A 22,220-nucleotide genomic window follows, 5' to 3' on the forward strand; every position below is an offset into this window, starting at 1 on the left:
GGACAATCCTATGGCAATGAAAAAGAATGAACTACTGATACACACAACCACTTGGATGGTTCACAGAGGAGTTATACTGAGGGGAAAAGCCAGTCACAAGAGGTAACACAGTGTACGGTTCCATGTGTATGGTACTCTTGAAATAACAAACTGACGGAGTGAAGACCAGCCCAGGAGGGCAGTGCAGGCAGACTTGCAGAGGGCATAGCTCTATGCCTTGACTGTAGGACTCCACACAGGTGACGCAGCTGTGCAGACCTACACACACACACACACACACACACACACACACACACGTGTGCGAGCCCAGGTAAAACTGGTCAGGTTTGAATAAGCTCTGTGGACTGTCCCAAAGTCACTTCTCCAGTTTTGAGATTACCCCACAATTAGGGAAATTGGGTGAAGGTACATGGCCTCCTTGTAGATTTTACTACAATTTCCTGAAAATCTATGATCATTTCAAAATAAAGTTTCTTTTTGTTGTTGTTGCTCTTCTTGTTTAAAAAGAGACTGGCAACCCAGAGGTGATGTGGAGGACACACGACAGGTGCGCCAGTCTTTAGAGGGTCACCTGTGATGCAGGTAGGTATGAGTGCAACAGCCTCTTACCTGAACCTGCATGCTTGAGTTCCCTGAATAACTGAATGAAGACGGGCATCTCCCCTCCTCCCTCAGTCGAAATAAACAGGCAGAAACCGTGCTTCTCACCTTTCCATGAACACACTAACTACTTCCCTTAAAATCAACATAAATTATCAGCATTATCACCATTTGATCAACATCAGTTCATTTATCTCTGAATTTCTTCTTCAGTGAGGCAGCGTCATCAATCTGGACAAACTGTTACCCTGAAAGCTGAAAGTCAAGTTCAATTTTACAATTCTGTGATTCTATGAAAGGACTTAATCTGAAAATATTTTCAGTATTCTCCTCACACCTTTAAAAATGTGTCTTAAATAAAATGATGAGGCTTAAGGAATGGGCATCTTTTCTGAATTCCTCTTGATGTTCTGAGTACTTCTTGGTTTTTAACTCCAGACTCCCCTATCTGTCTTTATATCAGGGCTAATTAACTTAACTGGCTGACTTAGTTGCCTTGTGTATAGAATGGAAGGTTTTAATTTAATTCATAAAGGAGCTACCATGATTAATTAGTTTAATCTTTAGAGCTTCTGACTGAAGTTACTCAGTAGCAAACATTTGATCATATAAGATAATTAAATTACTGTGAAATAGTAATAGCAATTTACCCACCTGACAGCTACTGAAATTATGTACCTGTGTTGACACACAAACACCAATAGTCCCACAATTCTCTACAGTTTCGGAGTGTTTTTTTATCCACTTATACAGGAAGATTAAGTTATTTTATAAAATTTAATAAAAATGTATGTGATATGTTGGGCTTCTAAAAGGTGAAGTGATGGAAATGCTAAAATATATACTGCTCTTTCAAGTCTGCTATAACCTGTAGGGTGTTTCCCATTCACTTTTTGAAATAAAAGGCAGACCTGTAGTCATTTTGCACAGTGAGTGCATGCCTGTAGTTAACTGATTACACTCTGTAACTATACGCTGAACCCATTTATAAAGGATTTTACTTCCTACTGTGTTTACAGCACAACTGAACCAAGCTATATCTTGCTTCCCATATTTTAACAGATTCTTTTTTTCTGGTTACTTAAGAAATTACATATGTAAATGACATGATAAATAATTGATGAACCGCCTAGCTTTGCTTCCAGTTACCAGTGATACCATTCCTCCCAATGTATCTAGATAGCAGTTCTCTTCCCAGCAAGATTTTCCTTGGCATTTTAAAAGATATTTTAGCTCCTGCAGTGACAAAGGCCTATTTAGAAACTGCAAGCATAATTTACTTACCTGATTTATGAAGCAATTTGTACAACTTACTATATTCATGCTAGATGGGAATGGATCTTTGTTAAGAAAACAAGGTTCTTTAATAATTGCAAAACTTCATATTGTTGCATTTTATGATGAAACAAAGCAGATAGGGGCAATTATCCTTTGTGTTTTATTAAACCTTGATAGAACTGTTAGAGGTTAATGGAGCTATTATTTTTTCCACTGTCAAAACCTGCTTTAAAGCAAGATCAAGAGCACTCAGTGCCAGAAATCCAGCACACAGCACAGCAGATGCTCCTTGTTTTCGCAGTTTTACAAATCACTTTGGTCTACCACCATTCAAATAAATCACCCATTAATACTAGAGCAATAAAGTCCCCTAAAATCAAAACCTGATGATGGGTGACATTTCCAGCAACGTAGTAACAAGTTTAGTGACTATAAAAATATTATTATAAAACAAAATGTGTGCTTTTTTTTTTTGTAACTGGATAAAGCAAATCCTGTTAATTTTTGAAGGCTATTCATGTGGGGATTCATAAAACAATAATGTATCCAGTTACCTGGGGAAGTGTGGTCTGATGAAAATGCTGGCTACAAGTTATTTCTAGAATGAAGTTTCCGAGGTGGAAACCACACAAAGCATCATCTACAGCTGATGAGATTGAGGGTCGTGGTGTGACTTCTGCTCCCTGAGAAGCCTGTCTTAGCAGCCCTATTAAGGGAGTCACTCGAGTTTCTTAACAGCCCCACTCCATTCTCCTCCCCTCATCCCGTCTCCCTCATGACCACAGCCCTCTTCAAGCTCCAAATCCAGAGAAGCACCTGGAGAGTGGCAGGGCTGGCTTTCTCTGTGGTTCTTCAAATGTCCTTTCTGAAAGCCAGCATGTCCTAGTCATCAGCTCAGTAACAAATGGATTCATCCAGCAGTGGCATAGTGGAAAATTAGAGTGTTGTATTTTCTAACCTACTAGAGCACAGAATCCAGGCTGACAATGAGGTTTTACTACCAGACGCTGTCACCTTGTTACAAAAACTTGAAAAAGACTAATTCCTCAAGGTTTTAATGTTTCCTTCCATGCAGCAGGAATAGGGATTCTAAGACTATGGTATTTTATTTTAATTGACCAGTTATTTAATTAGTTGTGCCTCATTCATATACTACATATAATTTTGGTAATAAGAATGATTTTCTCTTAACCATTGCCAAGCACATGTCTATAAATGAGAGACTGGAGGGAATCAGTCACTGACAAGGTGCAATATAGAAAACAGGGTGTCTTGGAAAACATGGTGTCTTGACTTGCAAAGGACCTAATTTAATGTTGCTTAACATCCTGTCTATGGAGTCTCACATTTTATGGGTTGACCTACTACTATTCTGAAAGCTAATAAATTTCTACTTTTATTCAATGCTCAATAAATGTTGTTATCTTTCTTATAATTCTCCTGGTCTGATAAACATTTACATGACTTGAATGACCAGGAGACTAATTTCCTCTAGGAAAAGAATGTATTTTGAATATCTCCATGACAGCTGTTTGTCTTTCCTCAAGGTTTTCCTGCTGAAGGCATGAAAATGACATGGAGCACAAAGACCCCACTGAAGAAGAGTATGATGTCATCTTGCCACGCTTCTTCAGGCCTCCACAGAACTAGGAAACTCAGCTGTTCAATGGGCAACTGTTTATTGAGCAACTGCTGTGTGCCTGAGCCTCTTTGCTGGGCACTTGGTAGGTCTCAGTGAAGAAAGCAGACAAAAATATCTGCCTTCAAAGAGTCAGTATTCTAACAGGGGGATTGGAAGAGAGAGGAAGTAAATAATAATGCATATGTATTTAATATACTATTATATATTATATAATACATATGTTATATCACATTTAATATATTTATATATAATTTATATACAATGTAGAATATACATATTATACATAATATATCAATATCATATTAATATATAATATTCCTCACATACACCTCCACGTATAAATGCATATGCTAAATATGCACATATGACACATAAAAATAAGAACAATGTGTATGATGTGCGTGTGTATGTGCTCATTCATGTCCAACTCTTCGCAACTCTTTGTAGCCCACTAAGCTCCTCTGTCCATGGGATTTCCAGGCAAGAATACTGGAGTGGAATGGCCATTCCCTTCTCCAGGGGATCTTCCCAACCCACGTCTCCTGCACCGGCAGACAGATTCTTTACTGCTGTGCTACTTGGAAGCCCATACGTATAACACACTGTGATAAACGATACAGAGAAAAGCAGAACAGGTAACCAGAGGGGTAACGTGATGCCCGGGCAAGGTGTGCAAATGTAGGCAGGGTGGCCAGTGAGAGCCCAGGGAGAAGGTAAGTTCTGAGAAACGACGTCAAGGAAGGGAGAAATGAGGCGCCTTGAGGAGACCACCTCAGACTGAGGAGACAGAGCAACAAAGACTGAGGTGGGCGCTTTAAGAACTAGTCCCAAAGCCGGTGGACAAGGGCTGGGGGAGAGCAGATGTGGAGCAGGGGTGAGGCGGCCCCATGGGTCCCTGTAACGGACGTGGGCTCACATGGGCAGTGACGGGAAAGCTTCAAAGGGTTCTGAGCAGAAGAGTGATGAGATTCCACAGATGTGTCCTCCCGATCACTCTGGATGAAGTGTGGGGGTCTCAAGTGCAGGGAAATGGGCAGAGATAGGGACCTTGGGTGAGACCTGTGAGTAATGCATCTCAGAACAGCGGTGGTTTGGGGTGAAGTGATGTGGTTGGCTTCTGACGCAGCCGGGGCAGCAGGCTGGCTGGTGTTCGGGGCAGGGATGGCGCCAGGCTCTGGGTCCTCAACAGGGGACCAAGAAAGAGTCCTCTGTGGCCTCTTTTCAGAGGGAAAAAGAAAAGTGGCCTCTTTGCAGAGGGAAAGAGATGCTTAGTACACTTGTGAGTGCAAATGTTGGGTGGGCAGGTGGATGCACCAGTGTGGAAATGGAGAGAGAGGTCTGGGGCCATTTATTAGAGATGCTTCATTCTGCTCCGGCAGTGGATCACACTGAAACTGCTTTCCAAATGGTGACTATCATTGGGATGCTTTGCCTTTCCTTTATCTCTCATTTTACCCCATCAAAAAGGGATTAATGGTTTCTTTTTTATCCCATTCCTTAGCTTGCACTAATCCCTGTTTACAGAGAGAGGCTTGAAAGGAGAGTCTTTTTCTGGGCGGAGTCCATTTTTTTGTGTGATTATGTTGCTAAGTTTGGAGGCTGACAGGAATGGAAGAAATTATGAAAGACAAGATTAACTCTTTTTTTTTTTCCATTTAGCACCCTGGAATGTAAGTAAAAATGGAATATTACATACTAATATATTCCATTTGCTCTTAAATTATCCCAAACATAAGCAGACAAAGAGTGAACGTAGTGATTTTAGTGATAAGTGGATAACACAGCGTGACCCAGCACAGCTAGGACAGTCATTTATAAGGGCGTGTTTTAGATAGTGGATTAATGAGCCACACCATGTTAAGAAGCTAAATCAAACATTACATTGTTACAACTGCATCTTTAACGGTACAGTGTAGCTAAGGCATCATTTACACTGCTTTCCGAAAAATGGAACTACAAAACTCATAAGATGTACCCTTCCAAATAACTGTGTCTGAGACAAAAGAGAAAGACAATATATTATAAAAGACAATATTTCATCAATTGCTTTTCATTAACAGGACTATTTGACAATTTTGAATAAATACCATTCTGTTTCACTTCAGGTATTTTTTCAGAGGTGGAAGAAAATTGATTGCTCATGGAAACAAAGGCAATGAAATAAATGGCTTACAGTCAAAAGTAGAAGAATTTTAGGGTCATTTATTTCATAGTATGCTGTTGTTAATTTTTTCCAAGAGTTTATAACACAATGCATTATATTTTCCCATTTTTCCACCATGTTTCAATCAGCTTTACATTAAATAATGGCTCTGAACCAAATGTCCTATCCTGCTTGGGTATAAACTGTTGTAACTGCAGATGTTTAATACACAGCATGTGCCATCAATTCTTCTGAGTGAGTTACAACAAATCAATATTGAATTTGTAAAGTCATTTGTCTTTAACTTTACACAGGGAGAACAATCTCTAGCTGAAAAATAACAACCAAGGCTTTTGTTTGTCCTTCTCCCTACAGAGTTTTACATTTTTGAGTTAGAAGGGCAGTAACGGATTACCTACCCTCCTGACTCTCACACTTAGCGCTGCTAACATTGAATTCTGTAGACAAGAACGTCAAGACGAAAAGGAAAAGGAAAGTAAGTCTACAGCTACCACCATGTAAAAAGGGAAGCAATTTAAGAATCCTTTGGTACCGAGAGCTTTCAACCCCAGAATGAAGAGGAGCCCCCGCCGTTGTTCAGGGATGCAAAGCAGATGGGAAGGAGCTGACTGAGTTATCCCAGGTAACCTTCTTGCTGTGTGCTGCCCAGTTATGCTGGGATCCTTTAAAGCTTTAATTAACTGGACATTTAGAGCATTCTTCAGAATTAATACCTTGATTATCTTTGGGGTTTCCTGAAAACACCGTTAATGAATAATAAATGAAATTGATGAAAAACTAAATTTGTAAGTCATTTCACTCTAAGAGATGATGTAGAAAATGGCCCTCACTATATAGATGAATTTATATATCTACATAGCCTTTCAGGTCACTCCACCTTACACAGTTAAATTGATTCATGTTAAGGATTAGAGTGAACTGCTGAGGATTCATTGGTAACATGAAGTCAGGGCAGGATGGAGGAACAAATTGACTTAGTGATTCCAGGGCAAAATCCACAAATGAGTCATCAGATTTCATTGAGAGGCATAAAAGAGAAAATATGTAGGGCTTTTGCTCCACAACATGGATATTTGTCCTTCTTCATTTATTTAATCATCAAACACTTGCTAAGTGCTTGTTAGCTTGGGTTATGTTCCATTTAATATATGTTCCATGGTGTGTGTGTGTGTGCATGCACGTGTGTGTGTGCATGTGCATGTGTTTGTGTGTGAGTGTGTGCATGTGTGCATGTGTGTGTACATGTGTGTGTGTGAGTTGCTAAGTCATGCTCGACTCTGCAACCCTATGTACTATAGCCCACCAGGGTCCTCTGTCTATGGGGCTTCCCAGGAGAGAATACTGGACTGGGTTGCCATTCCCTTCTCCAGGGGATCTTCTCGAACCTGCCTCTCCTGCATTGACAGGCGGATTCTTTACCACTGAGCCACCCCAGAACCCCATTGTGTATACACAACCATTTCTTGAGCAAACTCTGAGAGACAGTAGAGGACACAGAAGCCTGGCAAGTCACCGTCTGTGGGGTTGCAAAGAGTCAGACACGACTCAGCAACTGAACAGCAAAAACAAATACCACTCCTTTACCTATTCATATGTCAGCATTTAGTTTTTTTCTATGTGTTGGCTATTGCAAACAGTGATGGAGGGGGGATAGATTGGGAGGTCTGAATTGACTCATACACATTACTATATTTAAAATAGATAACCAACAAAGGCCTACTGTATGGAGCAGGGAACTCTGCACAAAAAGGAAAAGAATTAGAAAAAAATAGATCCATGTATATGCATAATGTGATCACTTTGGTCTAAACCTGACACTAACACAATATTGTCAGTTGACTATACTCTAATAAAAAGTAAGTATTCAGAGTAAGAGGACAGCTGCTCTTGTCAGTCACTCCTGTTGTTCTGCAGTGAAACTAGCTCTGCACCAGTGATGGGCAGCAGGTTCAGGCTTTGATCGGGGGAGGGGGGTGGGCAAAGGAAGGGGTGGTCAATGGATAATCACACAGCCTCTGCTGTCCCATTTCTTACTCTGTGAAGAGTCTTGGGAAGAAGACAGACTCATAAACAAAAACGTCCAGGTAGAAATAAAACTATCAAAACAGAGGTCCACACAGATGAGGTGGACCAACAGTTAACCATAGCTGTCAGATCCTGTGCTAAGCATTTCTGTATTTCCTTACATCCTTTCCCAAACCCTCAGCGGGGAGGAATTGAGGTCCAGAGTGAGCTATGTTCTCTGTGCCCAAGAGGGCTGTATACTTAGATTTAATCTCAAGAACATCAGAGGCTGTTGTCTCCAAGAAAAATCCCACACTCAGGGTAAACCACAAGTGAAGAAAAGTGAAAGTGAAGTGTTAGTCCCGTAGTCATGTCTGATTCTTTTAATCCCTTAGCCTGCCAGGCTCCTCTGTCTATGTAATTCTCCAGGCAAGAATACTGGAGTGGGTTGCCATTCCCTTCTCCAGGGGATCTTCCTGATCCAGCGATCAAACCTGGGTCTCTAGGATTGCTGGCAGATTCTTCACCCTCTGAGCCACCAGGGAAGCCCAGAAATATAGAGACCATCGTTTATTGAATGACTTGAAAAAATAATGAGACAAGTACCAAAGACACCACATTTAATATAAATACTGAATGTAAATAAATAGAGAATCTGTATATAAGTGACTTAATAAGAGTGTCAGCAACTGGCATGCCTGCAGCAAGGCTCACCGTGTCTATAAAAAACATGCATCACCTTCGTGCGCCCCCTTCATGATGGGAAGGGCGTCACTGCTTCCTAGGAAAAGGTTGTGTCCTGGATGGGGCTTTAGGGACGCTGTGTCCTGGGCTCACCTCCTGTGAGGAGTCAAACTATTTCCTAAGATCTTAGAAAACAAGGTCAATGCTCTGGGTCCTACCTCCTCCTCTGGCAAGTAAGATCCAGGTTGTTTGAATTCTTGGCTGACCTACTATGTACAATCATTCCTTCTCTTTACGTACAGCACATTCCTAATGGGTGTGGTTGCAGAATGCCCACTCCCTGCCCTATCCTGGAATAGGATATAAACAGTTATAAACACCATGCTTCATCTACTCAACAAGAATCATTACCATTTTACTTTTATAAATGAGGCAACTTGGATTTGAATACAATCAACACTCTCACAGCTATTGAATCCTTGTCTCTCCAGCTTCAAAGTCTGTGTCCTCTTTTCTCAGAAGCACTTAATTTAGTTTCCTCAGCCACACCTTCCGCATGAATAACATATTACCATTTATTACAAGGCTGATCTTAGAAGGCTTGCAGTTTCCTCAATTCTTCATTTCCTCTAATGATTAATTTTCAAGTCTAACAAAAAATGTGGTGTAATACTGTTGGGAGAAAGGATGGAACGCTTTCTAATACCAATGAGTTATGACTCATTTGTCAATTTGTATTCAGATAAGAACCCAGACATACTTATTTTCTTTTTCACAAAAAAAGCTCCTGCTTAAATGTGGCACTAAGAGATACATTTGATGTCTGCCTGTTCTGGTCTCAGACCTCATGTTGATTTGATGGAAGGGTTCACTCAATACATAGTTCTATGTTCCTATGGACTGCTTCTGCAAGGTTTTTATTCATTAAAAAAAAATCAACTTCAAAATAATTATAAACACCACATCCCCCATTTTAGGAAACACTCTGAATTGAAAACTAACAACAGCAAAACACTAAACCTTTATTTTGAAATAAGTACTTGCTTTCTTCTTGTCCTCCAGTAGTTTTATTCCTTCACTAAACCCAGTGCAATTTGAATAATACCACCCATAATTATCAAACAGGGAGTATACACTTGAGTATACACTAGAATGGAAAGAGAAGCTGGGATCTAAACACCTGAGGGTGGAACAGTTACTTAACAGAGAACTCTGGAAGGTCCAGTCTCAGACCGTGGCCCATGAGGGCAGAGGGCACAGGCAGAGTGAGATACACTTAGAATTAAGGTGAACACACGCTCTCTCCAAATAGAGTGAAGTTAGTACAGACTCTCTCTCCCAGAAAACATTTTCGAAGGTAGGAGAGCAGAACGAGATGCAGTGGGGAAGGCAGTTTAGAGAAGCATTTCTCCAGAAGTGCTTCCCTCTAATGGACACATCCATCCTCATACAGAGAGAGGGTGACTTACAGACAGAGTTCTTATGGCTGCTGTCCTTGCTGGGCATCACCTTGACTCCTCTTGACTTCAATTCAATCGCCTTTTTCACTGGAAGAAACAAAAACGTTTTAGCTAAGACTTGGAGCAATATCGTGAAACTGCATTTTATCTTCACAGCATCTCCAGTCATAACTGCTTTCTTACCAACCCCTGGAATATGGGACATGTTCTAAGGGGTGAATGATGCAAACTAAACCAAGTACAAGAGCTTGTGAATAATTAATGCAAGGCTATCCGCCAGCAAGATCGTATCTTATAATCACAGTGTTAGAAGCAAAAATAATATGTGGTGAGATTATCGTCTACATCCAAACCTGCTTACCACCACTTTCTAATCCTGTTACATTCATGAAAAATTTTGAGGACAGATAAAAGGTATTTACTTATTCATCTAGTCATTTAATCACTCAAAATTTAACAAATATTCATTGGTGGGGAGCTAGTATGAGGAAATTCTGTTCTGAGTGCTTGGAATAAAATGTTAAATAAAAGGACATCAGTACTTCTAGACTCTTAAACCTATAGGCAATATAAAAATACATGTATGGTATTGATTTCTAAAATTATAGTTCTCAACTGTAAATATTTCTTGATTTTTCTAAGTCCTACATCAAATATTTTAAGAAATTCTACTTCTCTGGTCATTTCTGGGGGGAAAAATGTGGGAAGTCATTTGTGGGAAGAAACTAGAAAGTGAAATTTTAATATGAAATAATTTGCTTTAAACATCAAATGTATTCTATTAAAATCAAAAAATAGCAAATATTTATGATTTACATGCTTACATATGATTAACATATATGGACCTAGAGTACCATGAAACTCTGGGTTCAAATCTTTGCTCACAACCTGGTATCTATGTTGCCTATGTAAGTTAACTCAGAGCCTGTCAATTTATCTGTAAAAGGGGTGTGATGGTTAGTTTATACGTCAACTTGACTGGGGCACAGAGTGCCCAGTTATCTTGTCAGATGTTTTTCTGGATGTTTCTGTGAAGGGGGTTTTGGGAAGAGAGTAAATATTCAATCCCTAGACTGAGTAGAGCAGCTTGCCCCTCTCCAGGTGGCTGGGCCTCATCTAATCAGCTGAAGATCTGAACAGAACACAAAACTGACACTGTCCTGAGCAGAGGAGAATTCTTCCTGCCTGACTGCTTGGTCCTGGGTTATGCTCCTTGCTTTGGAGCCAATTCATAACCATTGCACAAGCATAATGGCAAGCTGGTATTGAAAGTTTAAGTGAAAGTTGTTCAGTTGTGTCTGATTCTTTCCGAACCAACGCACTATACAGTCCATGGAATTCTCCAGGCCAGAATATTGGAGTGGATAGCCTTTCCCTTCCCCAGGGGATCTTCCCAACCCAGGGCTTGAACATGGGTCTCCTGTATTGCAGGTGGATTATTTACCAGCTAAGCCACAGGAGAAGCCCAGGAACACTGGAGTGGGTAGCCTATCCCTTCTTCAGTGGATCTTCAAAACCAAGGGATTAAACTGGAGTCTCCTGCATTACAGGCAGATTCTTTACCAACTGACCTATCAGGGAAGCCCAAGCAGGTATTATTTCTACCTAAAAGACCATTGGATTATTTTTCAAAATATTTTTCCTAATTTTTATTTTTTTAAATTATGAAAGCATAGTAACACATTTGCAGGAGACTTGGAAAATACAGAACAAAATTACAGATAGTTCTGCTATATACTACAATTATTTTTTTTCAGTAGATAAATTAAGATGTTTAGTTGGAGTTTCTATATCAAACTCTCAAAAATTAGTAGTATGAAAACAGAGAGAAGTAGAAGGATGCAGTAGACCTGAAAAGCATTATGAACCAATTCAACATGATTAAGATTTATGCAATGTCCACACAACATCAGGGTATGAATTCTATTCAAGCTCCCATATACTATAAACCAGGAGATACTGAAACATATCTAGACATTAAAAAAAGGTCTAAACATTTCACGGTCTAAAGGTATTGAAATCAAGCACTCTGTTCTCTTATCACTGTGGAACTATGTTAGAAATCAGTACATCATGAGAAACACTGGGCTGGAGGAAGCACAAGCTGGAATCAAGATTGAAGGGAGAAATATCAATAACCTCAGATATGCAGATGACACCATCCTTATGACAGAAAGCAAAGAAGAACTAAAGAGCATCTTGATGAAAGTGAAAGAGAAGACTAAAACTAAGATCATGGCATCCGGTTCCATCACTTCAGGGCAAACAGATGGGGAAACAGTGGAAACAGTGACAGATTTTATTTTTGGGGGCTCCAAAATGACTGCAGATGGTGACAGCAGCCATGTAATTAAAACACACTTGCTCCTTGGAAGAAAAGTTATGACCAACCTAGACAACATATTAAAAAGCAGAGACATTACTTTGCCAACAAAGGTCCATCTAGTCAAAGTTATGGTTTTTCCAGTAGTCGTGTATGGATGTGAGAGTTGGACTATAAATAAAGCTGAGCGCCGAAGAATTGGTGCTTTTGAACTGTGGTGTTGGAGAAGACTCTTGAGAGTCCGTTGGACTGCAAGGAGATCAAACCAGTCAATCCTAAAGGAAATCAGTCCTGAATATTTATTGGAAGGACTGATGCTGAAGCTGAAACTCCAATACTTTGGCCACCTGATGCAAACAACTGACTCATTGGAAAAGACCCTGATGTTGGGAAAGATTTAGGCAGGAAGAGAAGGGGATGACAAAGGATGAGATGGTTGGATGGCATCATCAACTCAGTGGACATGAGTTTGAGCAAGCTTTGGGAGTTGGCAATGGAAAGGGAGGCCTGGCATGCTGCAGTCCTTGGGGTTGCAAAGAGTTGGACATGACTGAGCGACTGAACTGAACTGATGTTAGAAATCAGTATCAAAGGATATCTGAAGAGATCCCACATATTTTCAAGTGCTGTGTGACATTTATCAAGAGAGATCTTCGACTTAGCCATTGAAAGCCTCAAGAAGGTTAAAAGAGTGAAAAAACACAGAAGATGATTACAGAGAAGAAAGCATTTAAATGAGAAATTAATGTCAAAGATACTTAAAGTATGCTTGATTTTTTAAAAATATTATTTGCATGATCTCTTTGTTTCCATGACTCTGCATGTTTAGCTGAACCCAGGAGTGATGAGTGGAATGTTCCCTTCTTGACATAATACAACAGGGTCTGGCCTTGGATTTTGAATTATGGTCCCATTCATCTAGTCGTGTGGCCTGACAAAACATTCAAATGTTGTATATGTGGGTTGTCAAATCTTTGCCCGTGAGCATGAGTTCTTACCTATGCTTTTTTAACAGGGGACATCAGAACGGTGAAGGGACTTTACACACCTTAGGGAGCTCACTGAGGAAGTCAGGCCTGTGTGGTAATGTGGTTCTAACCGATCATTCTGACCAGCGCCATGGCTAGACTGTGAGGCTCCTGGAGTGGACAGCACTCCTGGCCAACATGGGGAGCTCCCCATTGATGGACCCGCATGGAAGGAGTGGCCAGTGGTGGCTGCTTGCTGCCAGCCCCCTCAGGTGACCCTCAGGGACCACGTCTTCAGGGACAGATTATATCAGGGACTACCCCACTGTCCCTGGGATGGGGTACTCCATCCCCACGGGATGGTGTACATTTCCAGAACTGTTCCCAAGGGCCCTGGCGTCACTGAGACCGTCTGGATGAACCCCCGTACAGCCCCTGTCTCCCTCCACCCCTGCTGCTCCGGCTCCTCCCGTCCACAGGGGTCACCCCACAGGGTGCTCCCCGGTGGGCATCCCCACCTCCCCGTCCACTCAGGACACCCTTCCAGAGAACCATTCCTCTCCCTGCTCCCTCCACTTCTGTGTCCCGGTGACAGACAACACAGCAAACGGAAGCCACATCAGGAACCCACTGTCCCTGCAGAGGAGTCATGGTTTCCGCATCAGGTCTCCCCAGAGCACGTCTTTACTCTGAACCAGCCTGCCTTTGCTCTGAACCAGCATGCCTTGATGTCTCTCCCATGACACCAAACTTCTATTCTGAAACAACTCTATCTTGAAGTTACTCAGGAGAGAGACGACAAATGCACAATAAGTAACGAATGTGGCAATCGATGCAAGATAATAAAGAGCAGAAAACTCAAAGCAAATGTCACCCAAAATAAACAGATAAACAGGACTTGAGGCTTTCAGAAAACAAAAAAAAAAGAAAAAAGAAAAATGAGTAACCTTCAGGGTGCAATAATAGTATCTGAACATATAAGTTTTAGCAAAAGTCTAATAAATTTCGTAATTTTGCAAGTAACTGTATGTAGCTGAGTGAAGCTAGGGAATTCACCAGGGAAGTTTTTTGATTTTTTTTTTTTTCTCAGTATGATGGGGCTATACTGCTGTACTCGCTCCCCTCCTCTGATTTCTGGTTGGTTTTAATACATACTCTTACTGGACAGCAATGTTGTAAAGAAAAGGAAGAGACCCTCTTCAAAGGGTCTCTCCCCTCATTACCCCCTGAGACCCCTCCTGTCATCCACCCAGAGTCCTCCTCCCTCCCTAGGCTTCAGGGCTGGGGAGAGAGATTTCCACTTCCACGGAAAGCAGCAGCCGTGAGGAAGAGGGTAGCAAAGGCAGACAGTTGCCTCCTCAGAAAGACCAGTGACCCAGAACAAATTTCCCCGTTGCCCTGCTCTTTCCCATGAGTGCCTAGATAACTGGTTCTCAAAACTTGGAAAGAGTGATAAAACACTCTTTCTGAGTCATAAATATGCTAAGTTACTAAACACAGAGGCAGAAGTCATTGAGAAACCTCACAAACTACGGAGGAAACTGTTTCACATGAATATATCAACTGCTGACAAATCCAAATAAACCAGGTTTGGAATTAAAAATATAAGCCCCGTTTATTGGTCATATTATTAACTCAAAGCATTATTGTAATTTTACTAAAATTTCTTCAGGCTAAAAAATCCCATCTAAGTGGCATATCAAAAGAATATTCACTATCATTAATAGCAATAATAGTGAAATCCTTGGAAATGCTTTGTATTGCAAGAGCTCACTATACACACAAACACACTTTCATATTTATGTTATATATTATCTAATTTGTATGTTATATTTACATATATATACATTATATACTATATACTTATACGTAAATGTTTACATATATTATATGTATTATTATTGCATACTTTATATTGCATATAAATTTTACACATTTACTATATAAAATAGTCTAAAATATTTATGTATATAAAATACAAAAATTAATATATTGAGCTTTCTTATTGTTAGAAATTGTTATCTAATATTTGCCTTATAATTATTTAATCAAAGCTTTCTATTACATTTGGTAAGCAATTACAGTCCATAAGCTATTAATCTTTTATATTTACATTGTCTTTTTATATTATCATGTTAGTAGCTATGACATTTCAAACTCCATTATTTATGTTAACATCTTCTCTTTTTTTGGCGGTTGTTACTTTTTGTTTGTTTTCTGTCAAACCTCAGCATGAATCAGTCATAGGTATACATATATTCCCCCCTTTTGAACCTCCCTCCCGTCTCCCTCCCATCCCACCCCTCTAGGTTGATACAGAGCCCCTGTTTGAGTTTCCTGAGCCAGACAGCAAATTCCTGTTGGCTATCTGTTTTACATATGGTAATGTAAGTTTCCATGTTACTCTTTCCATACATCTCACCCTCTCCTCCCCTCTCCCTATGTCCATAAGTTTATTCTCTATGTCTGTTTCTCCACTGCTGCCCTGTAAATAAATTTTTCAGTACCATTTTTCTACATTCCATATATATCAATAGAATATGATATTTTTTTCTTCCTGACTTACTTCACTCTGTATAATAGGTTCCAGGGCCATCCACCTCATTAGAACTGACTCAAATGCATTCCTTTTTATGGCTGAGTAATATTCCATTGTATATATGTACCACAAATTATTTACCCATTCATCTGTCGATGGGCATCTAGGTTGCTTCCACATTCTAGCTATTGTAAATAGTGCTGCAATGAACAATGGGATACATGTGTCCCTTTCAATTTTGGTTTCCTCAGGGTATATACCAAGGAGTGGGATGGCTGGGTCATATGGTGGTTTTATTGCTAGTCTTTTAAGGAATCTCCATACCATCTACCATTATGGCTGTATCAATTTACATTCCCAGCAACAGTGCAAGAGAATGCCCTTTTCTCCACACCCTCTCCAGCATTTATTGTTTGTAGACTTTTTGATGATGGTCATATTAACTGGACTGAGGTGATATCTCATCGTAGTTTTGATTTGCATTTCTCTAACAATGAAAGAGGAGAGTGAAAAAGTTGGCTTAAAGCTCAACATTCAGAAAACTAAGATCATGGCATCTGGTCCCATCACTTCATGGGACATAGATGGGGAAACAGTGGAAACAGTGACAGATTTTATTTTTCTGGGCTTCAAAATCACTGCAGATGGTGATTGCAGCCATGAAATTAAAAGACACTTACTCCTTGGAAGCAAAGTTATGACCAACCTAGATAGCATATTTAAAAGCAGAGACGTTACTTTGCTGACAAAGGTCCATCTAGTCAGGGCTATGGTTTTTCCAGTGGTCATGCATGGATGTGAGAGTTGGACTGTGAAGAAAGCTGAGTGCCAAAAAATTGATGCTTTTGAACTGTGGTGTTGGAGAAGACTCTTGAGAGTCCGTTGGACTGCAAGGAGATCCAACCAGCCCATCCTAAAGGAGATCAGTCCTGGGTGTTCATTGGATGGACTGATGCTAAAGCTGAAACTCCAATACTTAGGCCACCTGATGCGAAGAGCTGACTCATTGGAAAAAACCCTGATGCTGGGAAGGATTGAGGGCAGGAGGAGAAGGGGATGACAGAGGATGAGAAGGTTGGATGGCATCACCGACTCAATGGACATGGGTTTGGGTGGACTCTGGGAGTTGGTGATGGACAGGGAGGCCTGGCGTGCTGGGATTCATCGGGTTGCAAAGAGTTGGACATGACTGAGCGACTGAACTGAATAATGAGCAATGTTGAGCATATTTTCATGTGTTTGTTAGCCTTCTGTCTTTCTTCCTTGGAGAAAAGTCTGTTTAGGTCTTGCTCCCACTTTTATATCAGGTTGTTGTTTTTCTGATATTGAGCTGTATGAGCTGTTTGTATAGTTTGGAAATTAACCCTTTGTCAGTTGTTTCATTTGCTATTTTTCCTCCCATTCTGAAGCTTGTCTTTTCACCTTGCTTATAGCTTCCTTTGCTGTGCCACAGCTTTTAAGTTTAATCAGGTCCTACTTGTTTCCTTTTATTTTTATTTCCATTACTCTATGAGGTGGGTCATAGAGGATCTGGCTTTGATTTATGTCATTGAGTGTCCTGCCTATGTTTTCCTTTAAGAGTTTTATAGTTTCTGGTCTTAGGAAGTGTTATAGTTTCATTCTTTTACATGTAGCTGTCCAGTTTTTCCAGCACCATTTATTGAAGAGGCTGTCTTTGCCCCATTATATATTCTCACCTCCTTTGTCAAAAATAAGGTACCCAGAGGTGCATGGGTTTATTTCTGGGCTTTCTATCTTGTTCCATTGGTCTATATTTCTGTTTTTGTGCCAGTACCATACTGTTCTGATGACTGTAGCTTTGTAGAAAAATCTGAAGTCAGGAAGGTTGATTCCTCCAGCTCCATTCTTCTTTCTCAAGACTGCTTGGGCTATTTGGGGTCTTTTGTGTTTCCATATGAATTGTGAAATTCTTTGTTCTAGCTCTGTGAAAAATGCCATTGGTAATTTGATAGGCATGGTTTTGAATCTGTAGAATGCATTTGGTAGTATAGTCATTTTCACAATATTGATTCTTCCTACCCAGGAACATGGAATATCTCTCCATCTGTTTATGTTGTCTTTGAATCTTTCATGATTGTCTTATAATTTTCTGTGTACAGCTCTTTTGTCTCCTTAGGTAAGTTTATTCCTAGATATTTAATTTTCTTTGTTGCAATGGTGATTAATTTCTCTTTCTGATTTTTCATTGTTAGTATACAGAAATGCAAGTGATGTCTGTGTATTGATTTTATATCCTGCAACTTTGCTAAATTCACTGATTAGCTCTAGTAATTTTCTGATACTATCTTTAGGGTTTTCTATGTATAGTATCATGTCATCTGCAAACAGTGAGAGCTTTACTTCTTCTTTTCCAATCTGAATTCCTTTTATTCTTTTTTCTGCTCTGATTGCTGTAGCTAGGACTTCCAGAACTATGTTGAATAGCAGTGGTGAAAGTGCACACCCTTATCTTGTTCCTCATCTTAGGGTGAATGCTTTCAGTTTTTCACCATTGAGAATAATGTTTGCTGTAGGCTTATCATATATAGCCTTTACTATGTTGAGGTAGGTTCCTTCTATGCCCTATGCCCATTTTTGGAAGAGTTTTAATCATAAATGGGGGCTGAATTTTGTCAAAGCCTTTTTCTGCATCTATAGAGATTATCATATGATTTTTATCTTTCAATTTGTTAATATGGTGTATCATATTGATTGATTTCCAATATTGAAGAACTCTTGCATTCATGGAATAAACCCAACTTGATCATGGTATATGAGCTTTTAGATGTGTTGCTGAATTCTGTTTGTTAAAATTTTGTTGAGTATTTTTGCATCTATGTTCATCAGTAATATTGGCCTATAGTTTTTCTTTTTTGTGTTGTCTTTGTCTGGTTTTGGTATCAGGGTGATGGTGGCCTCATAGAATGAGTTTGGAAGTGTTCCTTCCTCTACAATTTTTTGAAAGAGTTTTAGAAGGATAGGCATTCTCTCTTCTCTAAATATTTGATGGAATTCTCCTGTGAAGCATTCTGGTCCTAGGCTTTTGTTTTCTGGGAGATTCTTGATCACAGCTTCAATTTCAGTGCTTGTAATTGGGCTATTCATAATTTCTATTTCTTCCAGGTTCAGTCTTGGAAAATGGAACTTTTCTAAGAACCTGTCCATTTCTTCTAGGTTATCCATTTTATTGCCATATAGTTTTTCATAAAAGTCTCTTATAATCTTTTGTATTTCTGCATTGTTTGCTGTAACCTCTCCTCTTTCATTTCTAATTTTGTTTATTTGATTCTTCCCTCTTTTTTTCTTGATGAGTCTGGCTAAAGGCTTGTCAATTTTGTTTATCTTCTCAAAGAACCAGCTTCTAGATTTATAAATCATTACTATTTTTTTTTCATTTATTTCTCCCTGAATCTTTATGATTTATTTCCTTCTGCTAATTTTTTGTTGTTGTTCTTCTTCTTCTTCTTTTTCCACTTGTTTTAAGTGTAAATTTAGGTTGTTTATTCAATGTTTTTCTTGTTTCTTGAGGTAGGATTGTATTGCTCTAAACTTCCCTCTTAGAACTGCTTTTGCTGCATCCCATAGGTTTTAAGTTGTCAGGTTTTCATGTCATTTGTTTCCAGAATTTTTTTTTTATTTCCCATTTCTTCAGTAACATGTTGGTTATTTAGAAATGTGTGGTTTAATCACCATGTGTTTGTGTTTCTTACAGTTTTTCTCATTTAATTGATATCTAGTCTCATAGCATTGTGACCAGAGAAGATGTTTGATATAATTTCAATTTTCTTAAATTTACTGAGGTTTGATTTGTGATTGAAGATGTGGTCTATCTTGGAGAATGTTCCATGTACACTTGAGAAGGTGTATTCTTCTGCATTTGGATGGAATGTCCTGAAGATATCAATGAGATCCATCTCATCTAATGTGCCATTTAAGACTTGTGTTTCCTTATTAATTTTCTGTTTTGATGATCTGTCCATTGGTGTGAATGGGGTATTAAAAGTTTTACTATTGTTGTGTTGCTGTCAATTTCTCCTTTTATGTCTGTTAGTGTTTGTCTTATGTATGGAGGTGCTCCTATGTTGGGCGTGTAGATTTTTGCAATTGTTTTGTCTTCCTCTTGGATTGATCCCTTGATCATTATGTAGTGTCCTTCCTTATCTATTGCAATTTTCTTTATTTTAAGGTCTGTTTTGTCTGAAATGAGGATTGCTACTCCAGCTTTCTTATGCTTCCCATTTACATGGAATATATTTTTCCATCCTCTCACTCTCAGTCTATTTGTGTCTTTACATCTGAAGTGGGTTTCTTACAGACAGCATTTATGTGGGTCTTGTTTTTGTATCCATTCAGCCAGTCTGTGTCTTTTGGGTGGAGCATTTAATCTATTTACATGTAAAGTAACTATTGATATATATGTTCCTATTGCCATTTTCTTAACTGTTTGGGGTTGATTTTGTAGATCTTTTTCTTCTCTTGTATTTCTTGACTATTTAAGTCCCTTTAACATTTGTTGTAAAGCTGGTTTGGTGGTACTGAATTCTCTTAACTTTTGCTTGTCTGAAAAGCTTTTTATTTCTCCATCAATTTTAAATGAGATCCTTGCCAGGTACAGTAATCTTGGTTGTAGATTTTTTTTCCATTTCAATACTCTAAATATATCCTTCCATTCCCTTCATGACTGCAGAGTTTCTGCTGAAAGATCAGCTGTTAGCATGTGGGGTTTCCCATGTATATTACTTGTTGCTTCTCCCTTGCTGCTTTTAATATTCTTTCTTTGTGTTTAGTCTTTGTTAGTTTGATTAGTATGTGTCTTGGCGTGTTTCTCCTTGGGTTTATCCTGTATAGAACACTTTGTACCTCATGGACTTGATTGACCATTTCCTTTGCCATGTTGGGGAAATTTTCAACTATAATCTCTTCAAAAATTTTCTCATACCCTTTCTTTTTCTCTTCTTCTTCTGGGATCCCTATAATTTGAATGTGGTGTGTTTGATATTTTCCCAGAGGTCTCTGATACTATCCTCAGTTCTTGGCATTCTTTTACTTTATTCTGCTCTTCAGAAGTTATTTCCACCATTTTACCTTCCAACTCTCTGATTTGTTCTTTTGTTTCAGATATTCTGCTATTGATTCTTTCTAGAGTATTTTTAATTTCAATAATTGTTTTGTTTATCTCTGTATGTTTATTCTTTAATTCTTCTAGGTCTTTGTTCATTGATTCTTGCATTTCCTCCATTTTGTTTTCAAGGTTTTTGACCATCTTTACTGTCATCATTCTGAATTCTTTTTCAGGTTTGCCTGTTTCCTCTTCATTTATTTGAACTTCTGTGTTTCTAGTTTGTTCCTTCATTTGTGTAGTATTTCTCTGCCTTTTCACTACTGTTTTTTAATTTATTGTGTTTGAGGTCTCCTTTTCCCTGGCTTCAAGGTTGAATTCTTTTTTCTTTTTGATTTCTGCCCTCCTAAGGCTGGTCCAGTGCTTTGTGTAAGCTTCATATAGGGTGAGATTTGTGCTGAGTTTTTGTTTGTTTGCTTGTTTTTCCTCTGATGGGCAAGGCTGACTGAGGTGGTAATCCTGTCTGCTGATGATAGGGTTTGTATTTTTATTTTGTTTGTTGTTTAGATAAAGCATCCTGCACAGGGTGCTACTGGTGGTTGGTGATGCTGGGTCTTGTATTCAAGTGGTTTCCTTTGTGTGAGTTCTCATGATACTTCCTAGGGTTAGTTCTCTGGTAGTCTAGGGTCTTGGAGTCAATGCTCCCACTTCAAAAGCTCAGGGCTTGATCTCTGTGGTTCCCTCACACTGACCAGCTTGAGCAACTCGATTCAGTTCTCCCCAGATCCCACCAGTCTTGGGTCCTTCCAACTACATGAAGCTTCTGCAGGCTTGTGGGGGTCCAAGATCCAGGGACGGGGTCCTCAGGATTCAGTGATCACCACCACCACAAGGAGATCTGATAACTCACAGGGCTCCCAGGCCAGCTCCACCTTCCTTAGCCTGGCATTTTTTACTTGGGACTTTCAAAGAAGACTTCTTTGTTTAAACTTCAATCAGAGATCTTTAGGAACTGCAGCATACATTTTTACTTTGCTTATTAACTCAAGGACTTTCCTTACAAACCCTCCCGAGCCAGTTCTCAAGAACAGTCCTGCTCAGTGTCCTTGAGCCAATAGAACAGGACTGAGTTTGCTTCAGAAGCAAAGAAAGCTTTGTTCTCTGACAGAAGAATGGAGAGGCATCAGCTCACATTCTAGAGCACATGCTCTTCAGGGCCTTCACTTTTTCTTGAACTGGGAAAACTAGGAGTTTTTCAGAAAAATATTCTTGGTTTATGGGCTGACTAGAAATTTTTTTTGTTTTGTTTTGTTTTCCTTTATTATTGGGGAAGAATCTAAACTTTTGGATTATCTGAGAGATTTTTGTTAATCTTTTTGTTCTGAAGAGAAAAATAAGTGATTTAAAAATAATATATTTTGTGGAATCCCAGTGGTTTGCATTCTTTCACTTGCTGTAAGGCTCACTTTTTCCCTTAAGCATTCATACCATGATATTTT

At 39.3% G+C, this 22,220-nt stretch overlaps 1 protein-coding gene across 1 annotated transcript in view; it reads right to left on the minus strand.

The window, feature by feature from the left end:
- Nucleotides 1–22,220, minus strand: part of CSMD1 (CUB and Sushi multiple domains 1) — a 2,014,689-nt gene that overhangs the window by 656,719 nt on the left and 1,335,750 nt on the right. The window contains exon 7 of the mRNA XM_043893675.1: nt 9,842–9,919. Coding sequence (XP_043749610.1) covers nt 9,842–9,919 — 78 coding nt within the window. The remainder of the gene's footprint in view (nt 1–9,841; nt 9,920–22,220) is intronic.

This window comes from Cervus elaphus, chromosome 32 (genome assembly GCF_910594005.1).
Source record: "Cervus elaphus chromosome 32, mCerEla1.1, whole genome shotgun sequence".
Taxonomy (NCBI): Eukaryota; Metazoa; Chordata; class Mammalia; order Artiodactyla; family Cervidae; genus Cervus; species Cervus elaphus.